Here is a 12506-nt window from a genome sequence, read left to right on the forward strand (position 1 = left end):
TCCCAATGGGATAATACTAGCACTAAGTTGCTAACTGGTTAGCAAGATGCCTCAACAGAAACCGGCCAAAATTGATAAACGACCAATCATATTCACTTTATTCACTCGTGTAAAGTCGTGCACCACTCGGGAGAATACGGAAATGCAACAGTTCAGTGTATTCTCATTATCAGTTCATATGAAATCGTATGAATAGTTATGCACAGTAATTTCGTACGTTTTTGACATTTTTTCCGCTGTGTTTCGTCGTATTTTTACATCTTCGAGACAAGATATCCTTGCGCATGCGCATCTTACGCACCATTCAATAACATACAATTTAACATACAATTAACCCTAACCCTGACCCTAACCCTAAGATACAAAACTGCAAGCAACCTAGTTCGAGACATGAAGAAGTAATTATTGCACTGTATTTCCCAGTTTTTCGTCCGTCGCTGCGCATGCGCACTGTTCTGTTTTTTCGAGGAAAAACGTCAAAAACTTACGAAATACTGTGCATAACTTTTCGTACGATTTCATACGAACCTGATAATGAGAATATGTTGAACAGTTGGAACAGCCGTTTATCGGCAACTTCAAAATCTGAAATATTTGGAGAGCCATCTGGGATAATGACATGAAATTCTGACCCAACCTATAGCCCAGACTCTGAAAGGTCATTTCACTCACTTAAAAGTTAAAAAAAAAAGTCTCATGGGATGGCATACTTATGAGAGGGTCATTTTTATGAGATGTTATTTATCTTAGAATTATGGCTTTAAATCTAATAATTATGACTTTTTATCTCATAATTACAACAAACCGTGCTATTTTTTTCCCCTTTATTGTTTGAAATGGGTCAATTTGATTATTATCCCATATTTACCAATTTTATAAAGTAAAAACTAATCAAAAGTACTGTAGTTAATTGAGATGTTTTTATTTCTAGAATAGAAAATCCCTTTATTGTCCCACAATGGTATTACAGCAGTGAAAGCATTTCAGGACAACTGGTCCCACAAATCTGGAACTTAAAGGTGTATAGAAATAATAAGTGGCAGATTTAAAAAATAAACAACATAAAATACTGTACTGTACAGTGTTTTATAATATAAATACCATGCAATCGCCTGAGAATAAATAATCAATATACAGCTGTGGACATTTTTACAGCAGTGGATAGGCGAAAATAGCAGCAACAACAGAGATGTGCAAACTAGAAATCTAAAATGTGATATGTGTGTTTGTTTTCATTCAACTTTACTCAGATAGACCTAAGATTTTAGCCCATTGCAACTAAATATTGGACCATCAGAAGAAGAACATGCTGCATTCGGATTCCCAAATGCAGCATGTGCTTCTTCTGATTTGCCTAACTGCCTAGCTTTCAGGTGGTCAGTATGTTATATAATTTAACATTAAGCCAGTGGCATAGAGACGGCTACAGCTTTGGTGTTCTAATGCAGAGAATAGAGATAAATAGACTGCTAATGGCTTGTATGGAACACAGCGGTTAGCAAAGCTCCTAACTTTGATGAGAAGTTATGAGAATTCCCCGCTTTAAGCTCCAACTTGTAAGCAAATCAAATGAAGCTTTAATCCAATTAGAAATCCAGCTCTGCTTTTAGGGCTTAAGAGTTTAGTTAGAAAACATAAACCAAGCTTTGAACTAATAACAGAGCTTCTTTATCGAACCGCAAACCTATTAAGGCTTAAACCTCCATTTAATCTGACGGACCAGGAAAAAAAGAACTGGAGGAGCTGCAGAGATGCACAGCTGAGCTGTAAGAATCAGTTGGAAGGACAACCGTTATCTGTGAACTCCGGTTTTATAGAAGGTTTTATAGTTTTTCCACCTACAGTTTAGCCCCATACATATGGATGAGTCTGATAAAGGGATCGAGGTGTTGCCCCTCCGTTATTGGCTCAACTTGCAGAGGTCAGAATGTTACTGCTGCTCTTTTGCATGGAGAAAACCAAGTGATGAGATCAGATTTATGACACTAATCAGCCTATGTGGCTGTTTTTTTGTTTTTTTTCCAGGCTGCCACCCTCTCACCGTCTTATTGGATCTGTCTAATCTCGCCACTGATCTTAGTGTGGATGTTTGCAGTTCACTGAGGGGCAAACGTAAAGTTTGTTGATATTAGCTACAAAAATCACCTTAGAATGATATAGACAATAAGATCGTTGGTCATCAATTAAAGGATGATGCAGGGGATTATATGCAAGACTAAAACAATACCATCCTTCCTAAAAGTGGATGTCATGATAATCCTGGGGCTTGATGCATGGAAAACAATGTCCATCTAACCAAGTCTTACAATCTTAGATCTTGCCAAAAAGTCTTGATCTTGATCTTTTTTTGGCATAGTTTTGAAGCTTTTACTCAGAATAATTTCAATAATCCTGTTTGGAGAATAAATGTCATATATTATATACTGTATATATCAGTCTTAAAAATTGAAGTTTCCTTCCTGCACAGGCAGATTCCTGCACTTATATCGAGTGAAAGCTTCCAAAAGGTAGAATGAAAATCTAACAGAATCTGTCCTGGCTCTCAAAACAAGATCAGACAGACTTTTTTTGCTAGATCTAAGATCATAAGACTTGATTAAATAGTCGTATAAATGAATTCAAGAAACTTTACCCGCTTATCAAAACCGACACAATTGCCCTCAAAAATAGCGTGGTTCAATTGCTACCTAACAAATAGTAAAAAAAATTTGGAGAGGGAAGGATTGCGTGTCCGACTAGTTTTTTCAGCAACAGGAGGCACCATAATTGACTTAACTTCTAATCCTCCATTTATAGCCTCACACCTTAGGCTTCCAGTGCAAGACTCAGATGACTACAGGGAGCTGCTTTATGGTTTAATGTGGGATAATCATCTTATCTTAAATGCAAATGGAACAAAGAAATGATTGTATATTTTAAGAGAAGCAGGTAAATGTCAATGACTGTTTCCATTACGGGAAAAAAAAGGTGGAGTTTTTAGGGTAGTATAGAAATGTCGGCGCTCATCTGGACAACAGGCCTGAATGGAGACACAGCTAGGAAGTTGTCCTTAAACAGGGACGGAGCAGATTGCACTTCTTTAGGTCTGATTGTTTGTAATAATATGCTGCAGGTCTCCTATATTACCTTTTTACTGGGTAAAAAACCTACCTTTATCTGCCTGTACTGATATACAGTGGTGGTGGAGTCATGCTGCGGGGATGTTAACAAATACCTATAGCTAAATGATTAAGATCAGAAAAAAACACAATGGCTGTGTAGAATATTGATTGATAAATGCACATTTTGAAACTTTCATATGTTGATCTTTTTTTAAATCAGTGTGATTTTCCTTCTTTTTTCCCCCATTATGCACCCATTAATGCTTGTCTGTCACATAAAAACTGTGAGAAATACATTAAAGTTGTTTGTTTGCAGCTTTGAAAATGGCTCTATAATCACAGAGGCGACAGACAGATTTTTAACAAACACCGGGTGTAAATTTAGGAAATAATGTTTTCACACTTCCTTGTTGCTAAATGAATAAATGCAAATGTAGGAATGTTGTCTGGCAGCTGCTTCTAGTTATGCAAAAGGGAAAAAAAAATCAACTCAAAGGCTGAAGGAAAACGCATCAGATGAAAGCTCTGCTGCCAGAGGATAAAAGTAAGGACTATAGCCTCTTAGTTCAAGGCTTCAGTACAGAGCAGAAGTACCTTTTAATATGACGTGTTAAGATTATGTGAACATTTTTCTGCATTTTTTTCCCTTTTAACATTTACTTCTGATGGCCGACTCTCAAAGCGGACCTCTCACAGCCACATTATCGAATATGATTACGGCTTAAAAGCTGGAAATTACATCTGATAAGCCCCAGAGAGGCTCACAGATACCAGGAGCATTGGCGCTGCGCTGTGACAGGTAATGAATGGAAAGATCGGGGAGCCCACGCCAATGAGAAAGCCAGATTGAGAAAGTGCTGCCTGTTTATTGGTGCTTAATGAAAAACAATTTATCTAAATCACCACCAGGGAGAGTTCCTGCTTACAGCTCAGGAAGGAGGGCTGGATTTTCTGTCAGTGACAAATGTGCTGCTGGTCTTCCAATTCCAATGGAGTTGACGAGAGAAAACACAACTGTTTTATTTATTTCTTATATGTATTTTTTATTTTTTTTTATTTATTTTTATTATTTTATTTTTATTATTAAAAATAAATAAATTAATACAAAAAACACAACTGTTTCGGGTCAGAGGTCTGCCCGCTTCACTACCGCACCATCATACTACACGCACGGTTGTTGGAGGTTGGAGGAACATAACAGACTCCATCCTGAAGGACAAAAAACAGCTATTTAGCCAACACAACCGGACAATGACTAAGGAGAGATGTGAATTGGTAGTGGCCCTAATGAGGACTCTGGGCTACATGTTATTGGTGTAAACCTATTTTAGTGCGCAAGCAGAAAAGCAAACCGCTGCAGACACCAAACCACAAAGGAAAGGTTAAAAGTCAACAGTTACTAAGACAAAGGAAGAGGTATTTTATTTCTACATCAATGTCATGGGAAAGTCATGTTTTAAAGATCTTTCTTCTTCACTTTCTTCACTAAACTCATCCATTCACCTGTTTGCCTTGGAGTTAACCTGTTAAGTGGCTACACCAAAATCTCCAAACAAGCATCAACTAATCAGCCGCTCTTCTTTAACCCTGGGGCGGGACTAGCCTGCCATATGAAACCATTGTAATGGCGGACGGTAAGTCAAAGAATGAGGCTGCTAACTTGCTGCTAATTGTGTCATGTCCATCGCCTTCACAGGCAGTGCTTTTATTTGGTAGCTGAGAGATTCCTCCTAACTTTTAAGCATAAGGTGCACCTGTCCAAAATTGTAAAGGAGGACTCTGATTGGTCAAATCTACATCCGCTCTACTCTATGCGTATTTCCTGTTTGTTCTATTTGTATGACCAGCATTGTGGAAAACGACTCGTTAAGATGGACCAGCTAGAAGAGCGAGGTGCTCGAGAACGCTGGGACCCTTTTTCCACCTGAATCCCCGCTCTTTTTCACCTCTTTTTCCCTCCGTTGTCTTATAAACTTGCCCCCACTTCCTCACCGCCTCGGCCGTATCTAGACCCACAGCAAGTTCCTGATTGTCCCTCTTGCGTTGTGGCGTGGAATAACATAGTGCAGAGCACGCTTCAATATTGGGCATAAATACAAAAAATATCTGTATAATACCTGCAACAAGCTCACTGCGACACCCTGCTGCAGGAGCATAACCAGCATTTAGTCTCTGTCCAGTGTAGAGTACATCTGATTATTCAAGCGCTGTTTTCTCTTTGATTTTCCAAACTGTTCCTAGTGACGCCTTCAGCTGTGAAAAGAGCTATAACAGGTTCACATCTCTGTCAGAGCAGGACAGGTAGAACAAGACGTGGGCTTGACTGTGTTCTCATTCTTGCAAAAATAATCATGAAAGTGTTCTTATGATCATTTCTACCAATCTGAAGTCACTTGAGATGCATTTTTCATTTTCCATTTACATTCTCTTACAGGTTTTCTTTAACAATGATAACAGAGAAGCCGTCGCACGTTTAGCTTCAGCAGCATTGAGTCAGGATTAGAGTTTTCATCCTTTAGTTCTGGGCTCCATTGCTAAAAGTTGCTCTTTGGCGTTGATAATTGAGTGTGCTAATTACAGCCTTCTTTTTTTTGTTTTTCACTTTATAATTACACTCTGCTTTGTGTTGGTGAATCACTTCAAACTTGGATAAATCAGTCATAATGTGACGTAACCCCAAGAAAATGTGGAAGAATTAAAGTTGCACAAAGACTTTAAAAGATATATAGACATTAAATGATGACTTATTCATGTGAAACAATGCAAATCCCTCACAAGACTTTTAGCTTACACAGTAAAATAAAGGCAGCAAACTAATAGAGGCCCCATTTAAGATAATGCATCAACTTCAACGCAGTACTGTTAAAATAAAATGCATTACAGCTACTTTGAGCAGCTTCCAGTAATTCAAGGCAAAATTCCAGTGAGCATTTAATCTGCTTCCAGAAAGACTCTAAATGTCATTAGCTGAAAGATATATGCGGTAAAAGTTCCTCTTCTTATTGAATTGGGTTAGAACTGTGACGGCTCCAGCAGAAACAATCCATGCATGAAATTACGGCTTCTAACCCCTGCTGAGCTGCTAAAGCTCGAATTAGAATCGTACTGGAAGAGGAAAAGCTAACAAATGACATTGTGTGGTACAAACTGTTAAGGACCATAAGTTATTGTGTGTTTAGAGTCAGTCATGCTTGTTAAATCGCTCATTAGCGCAGACGTCAGCTTGGTTTTATCTTCCTGTAACAAAGCCTTGGTTTCTGAAGGATGCTTCAACATGTGTGGTATTTTTTTTTTTTCTGTTTTTGATTTTCCTTCTGTGCTATTTTATTCAAATATGATGAGGAGTTTTGACCTCAGAAAGCACAGAAGGTTCCACAGAGGGGCTCCAGCAAAGCTGCTTGCCAAACAGAAACCTGAAACGTGCCAAACTGGCGAGCGTTTCAGGACCGACACCGCTGCTGCTTCTAACATCTTATTTCTGTCTCCTCTCATCTCCATATCTCTCGATCTCTCTGCTCCAAACTCATCCTTCCTTTCTTCTTTCCTCTCTTCCTTCTCCCTACTCTCAGATTATGGTGCTGACTGATCCCGAGTTTGAAAGCAGCGTGCTCATCAGCACTGATGAGGGAGCCAGTTACCAGAAGTACCGCCTCTCCTTCTTCGTCTTAAGCCTTTTATTCCACCCCACAGAGGAGGACTGGGCTTTGGCCTACAGCCATGACCAGAAGGTAAGATCACTTCAGTTCAAGAGCTCAGTTCACATTCAGCATTATTGCAGACCACTTCATAGTGAAAAATACACCTGGGTCTGGTTAAAGGAAGTCAAACTCATGCCCACTGCGTGCAATTTCTCTCTTAGAAACGTTTCATAATTTACTTATGTAGAAAACTACATGTTCATTTTGAATTGTGGAAAAAAAAATGAATGGAAAAAAATCGCCTTTAAAAAGGGAGAAAAGACAAACACAAGATCTTGGTTGCAAAGCAGATCCCTCCTTTAAAATAGTATTTTGTTAAATTACCGTATTTTCCAGACTATAGAGCAAACTTTGTCCTTAATTTATTATTTTTTTTTACCTGAAACGTACATATATAAGCCATACCAGGCTATAAGCCGCTATCAACTGAAGTGTCTCCCACCACACCTGTAGGGGGAGCTCTACATATAGCCCCTGGAGTAGGGACGAAGAAGAATGCTAGCTCCCGTTAACTTTATCACTTCCGTCCCAGAAGCACGATCCGTCCTGCGCATTCGCGAACAGATATGTATCCGGTTGTCCATAAATAACGTAATTATGGTACTAAAATCATTTATTTCTATCCTTAACTCTCTAAAGAATGCTGATACATATCCTTATAATAAATATTTTATGAATTTTGTGAGACAATTTTGATGCTTCTTACATTTTCTTCATTAAACTGCTTCTCTGACGTCATCACGGGACATGCTCAGAGCAGTCTGGCAAAATATGATTAAACTATGCTTATCTGCATTTTAGTTGTTTCTGTCTTTAGATTACGCACTATATACCATAAGGTTAACATGAAAGGAAAATATAAAACTCAAAAAGACCAGATTTATGATGAAATCCAAAGCCGAAAAAAGTTAGCTTCCAGAAATAGCGTAGCATCCCATTTCCGGTGCAGATCGGGCAGAGACGAGTGATAAAGCAGAAACGATTTTAAGGCATTTATTTTCTCAAGAGATACATTATTAACCTTGGACACATTACATGTTCGTACACTTACTATTTTTGGGGAGGGAAAAATATCTTTTAGGTCTTTTTAACAAAATAAAATCGAGGACAACCCGGATGGATATTTGGATGTGCAAATGAGCTGATTTTTCAGCACGGATCGAGTATTGACAAGCTTATTAGCTCACAGCAGTAAGAGCTTCTAATGAAAGAGGGGGCTTTGTCTTTATTTCAGCTCTTCAGGAGTTGAGCCCAGTCTCTTCATTGGTGCGTCAGCTTTAATGAGGCAAATAAATGTCAAAATATGTGAATTTGGGACATTTTTTCTCCATTGTGCCTGCTGCTAGCATGTTATTGTGCTGAATGAAAATTAGCCCATTCTTTTTCAACTTTGACTTCTCCCTCTGGCAGTTAGGAAGAGTTCACAATAAAGCCACCCCGTTCAAATACTGGGGAAAAAGTAGAAGCTTATAATCCAGGAAATACGGTACCTGGTGACTCAATTTCAATTTTGGAAGGTTCTTCTAATGCTGAGAAATAAATAAACTACAAAATTTGCTGTGGAAAAAATTTACAGATACAAGAATAAAAGTGTTTTTTTTTCCCTCATTTTAAGTAATTTTAGAATTTATTTTGATTTTAATTATATTAAATTCTACTCTGGGGATTGCTTAAATGGTTTAAAATTTTAATGTGGATTAAAACCTTTTGAAAAATGTACTTTTTTTTTTTTGCTTTTACTGAAAAATATTTCATTTCAGGTTTGTTTTTTCATATTTAATTTCTTTAGTCAGTTTATTGAATCTACATACATTGGAGTGATTTTTAATTATAGTGTAAAAACTCTAAGTATCCTGTTAAATCCGTGGTTTTATAATAATAGAATTTTGTCTGGATGAATCTCACAGCAACAGGCTGAAGAGCATGTATGCAAGACAACTGATCCTGTGGTGAAATTTACTTGATCTGCTCAGAAAAACAAAACAAAAAAAAACCTAAACGTCTCCTATCTTTACTGCATCCAAGCCAGATAAATTAAATAAAAATATTTCCTCTTCTTTTTGTACCATAATTTCCACTTAAAAGTTATTTCAGAAGAAGTTCCTACAATTGTCCCTTCCACCTGTCACCATAATGGTGTCACCTTCACTGGTCTCTGTGGCACAGTGTGAAGCTCGGCTCGCCATCTTCTCACAGAGCTCTGAGATTGTCCCGATAAATGTCGACCATTAAGGTCAGTGACACTGATCTGAGAGCCCAGCTGTCGCTCCTTGGGGGGGAGATGATTGGGGCACAATGGTGGTTGTATTATAACCAGTCAACAGCTTACATCTAAAAAACTGTTCACTGCGTGAGTCACAGGGAAAGGATGAGGAAAAGTTGGTCCAATTTCATTTGTTACAGAAACTATAGAAAAATCCTTAAATGATATCCAGCATGAGTGAATTACTGGAGTTGTGAGGACACACTAAAGATATGTTGACTCTTGTGTTCCTGAAGATCTTTTAAAAACATTTGACTTAATTATTAATCTAATGTTGAAGCAACAACTCTGTCCGAGAAACCTTTTACCATAAGTGTACAGCATCTATCAAAAAACTAATTTCAGTCCATTTTTATGGGGTTTTCAATCATCGACCCCCTCCTTAATATAGTAAGTGTTCAATTTGGAGAAATGTTTCTATATTTAAACTTAAGATTGAAGTGCAAGTCATGTAGGTGCATCTGGGATGTGGTATGCTGTATCTCGTCTAGTGCAACCATGAGACGTTTTGTCTGCTTTTCTGTTAAATGTTCTAGCCACATTAGGTGGGCCTCCATGTCAGGAGTTGATCCCTCTATTCTCCATGCTCACCATGTTGAGTGGATCAGTTAAACAGACCTCTGGGAGATGGTTAAACACTTGTTTTAGAACCTAACGCAGCTTTAAAGTTCTACACAACTTTCTTCCTGTATGAACCTCCAAGTTACCTACAGATTTAAAGAATGTTATCTAGAATCAATGGAATGAAAGAAGCATATAAGACCCTTTTTGAAAATATCAAAAACAGAATGGTAAAAATAAAAATAGAATTTTGCTATTTTATTTTGATTTTCTTTTGCACTGGCATCAAACATGCAGATTTGAACACCACTCAATTCTACTCAGGGGTTCAAGGAGACAGAAGCAGACATATGAAAAGAAACAGAAGCAATTTCAATTCAGGTTTTTTCTTTAGTGCCAATTCATATCACATGTCATCTCAAGGCACTTTAAAGAGACCATTCAACCAGATCAGACAGTCAGATTGGTTCATAGTTTTCTAAGGACAAACAGCTGATTTCATCAACTCACTGACTCAAAGGCAATCCCTCTACTTATCATTCTTGTAGCGACAGTGGAGAGGAAAAACTTCCTTTTAACAGGAAGAAACCTCCAGCAGAACCAGGCTCAGTGTTTGCAGTCATCTGCCGAGGCCGACTGGGGTTCAAGGAGACAGAGGCAAAGAAACAGGAACAGACCAGATAAAGCTACTATGATTTAAAAAAGCAGAGAAAGTCTAAAGTTAGAGATTGAACTAACAAATACTGCAGAATGGGCAAATAGAGAGAGAGATGAAGAAGGGGCCCCTATGTTCTCCAGCAGTCTAATCCAATAGCAGCTTAACTAGATAAACTGAGCCTCTCTAACTATAAGCTTTATCAAAAAGGCAGTTTTAAGCCTACCCTTAAAAGTAGACAGGGTGTCTGCATCACGGACTAAAACTGGTAGCTGGTTCCACAGGAAGGAGCCTTGAAAGCTAGTTTGTTTTGAGTCAAACGTCAGAGAACATGTTGGTGTGAATAAGTGCTGTACTGTACTCTGTCTGAGTGAAGTTGCACTCTTTCTTACCTACTGTGTGGCAGTTAACCCGCTTGAAGTGCGTTACTGCACCGGAAGACCTGGAATAGGAAAGTCTGCTATGCAAATTGAAAATTGGATTTTGTGAAACTGCGATTATATTGCAAATGCAAATAATCTCTTTCATTCTTAGTGGTGAGAGGATAAAGCATGAAATATTCAAGGATTATGAAAAGTTATACAGAGCTCTATGGATTCAAGTGGAAAATCAGCATTTAGACTTTACAGATCCATTTCACATATTTATATTTATTTTAACTATGAGAAAATACTATTTTTTATAGTTATTTAGAGATATTTCAAATGTTGCAGTTTTTTAGAAGGAGGGATTTCGTGCAGTTTGCTCATTCTAAAAATCTTTGCAATTTAATCATTTCTATCTTGAATGAGCAGTAAGAATAACAGGAAACTTAAATGTTTGCTGCTGTGTAATAATTAATAGCAAAATGACCAAACAAGTTAGGATTCAGGAAATTCCTGTGAAGTGAAAGCAAAGGTGGAGTTAAAAGTGTCGAGAAGGGAGCCTTCAGTCATAAGATCTGGGCAAAACATGAAATCACTGAACGTCCTTAGCAGTGAGCAGTGCTTTCTAACTCTGAACCACTGTGTTCTAATGTTAATTAAAAACAGCCCTAAGCTGGTTACATTATGTATAAGAGCTCCAGCGTGCTGAAAATATGAGGTGCTGCCACCTTGCCCATGAAATAGACTCACAAGATCAATGACAGTAACAGCTATTGATCTCAGTGATTAAATACGCAGCAGCAGAGGAGGCGGGAGATACATCAAGCAGCAGAGGAGAAAGTTCAAGAAGGCTCCGCCAGCTGAGAGCTGGATGTAGCAACTCAACGTTAATGAGGTGGACAGTGATAACAGGTATTATGAGGCTAATGGTTTATGTGGCTTTAATTTGCATCTTTACAGGGAAAGTTGGCGCCCGAAGCAAAAGGCTCCGGCGTGATTATCACCTCGGTTGGACTCATTTTCACTCCCATCCTGAGTGTGTCATCCACATGCCACAGCTTACTCCTCAGGGCTGTTGTCGCAAATATGTTTTTCATCTAGTTAGTTAATAGGGATTTGCACAGATATTATTGGTGGCTTAATTCGACCTGATTTCCCTCGCAGCCTCTGTCTTGACTATTGAGTTGGCAGCAAGGAGCTCGTTTTCAGCTGATAGTTTTCAGACGAGGTCACTCTGCATCTAATCAGCTGGAGGTTGGTGTTAAAGTCAAGCAGCGGCCTCAGGAGCCAACTGATGGAGACATCAGTATTCATGTCAGACTAATAGGCCCGTCTGAAGTATTTGTTGTGATTTCTGATTTTTAAAAGTACTTAATTTTTGAATTCTTGGTAAGTGCTCTAGGTAAGTCAACCACCCTAATGAATGGAGATATTTATTTTCACATTTTAAAACTTTTTGTGACCTATAGATCAGGATTACTTAACCCTGGTCGTCAGCACCCACTGTCCTTCATGTTTTAGATGTGTCTCTGCTCAAGCACATTTAATTCAAATGATTGCATTACTTCATTGGCAGCCATCAAATGCTGCAAAAGCCTGTTGATCACCTTTTTGTTTAGGTTAAGCCTCTGTCACACCTTGATGATTTAGCCAGCGTTTGCCTGACGTACAAAAAATCTGGCTAAAACACTGTTTTTTGGAGTTTTTTTTTTTGATAAGTTATGGGTACGTTTTTGTATAAGTTATGAGTAGGTATGCACGATATTGGGATTTTGCTGATATCCGATATGCCGATATTTTAAAACTCATGTAGCCGATAACCGATATCGATACCGATGTTAAAGCTGGACAAAAATAAGTAGT

General features: G+C 38.2%; 1 protein-coding gene across 1 annotated transcript in view; it reads left to right on the forward strand.

Annotated features, from left to right (window-relative positions):
* Positions 1-12506, forward strand: part of LOC107086972 (VPS10 domain-containing receptor SorCS3-like) — a 384596-nt gene that overhangs the window by 195924 nt on the left and 176166 nt on the right. The window contains exon 4 of the mRNA XM_015378290.1: positions 6671-6829. Within this exon, the coding sequence (XP_015233776.1) occupies positions 6671-6829 (159 nt within the window). The remainder of the gene's footprint in view (positions 1-6670; positions 6830-12506) is intronic.

This window comes from Cyprinodon variegatus, unplaced genomic scaffold, assembly GCF_000732505.1.
Source record: "Cyprinodon variegatus isolate N-32 unplaced genomic scaffold, C_variegatus-1.0 Scaffold169, whole genome shotgun sequence".
NCBI lineage: Eukaryota > Metazoa > Chordata > Actinopteri > Cyprinodontiformes > Cyprinodontidae > Cyprinodon > Cyprinodon variegatus.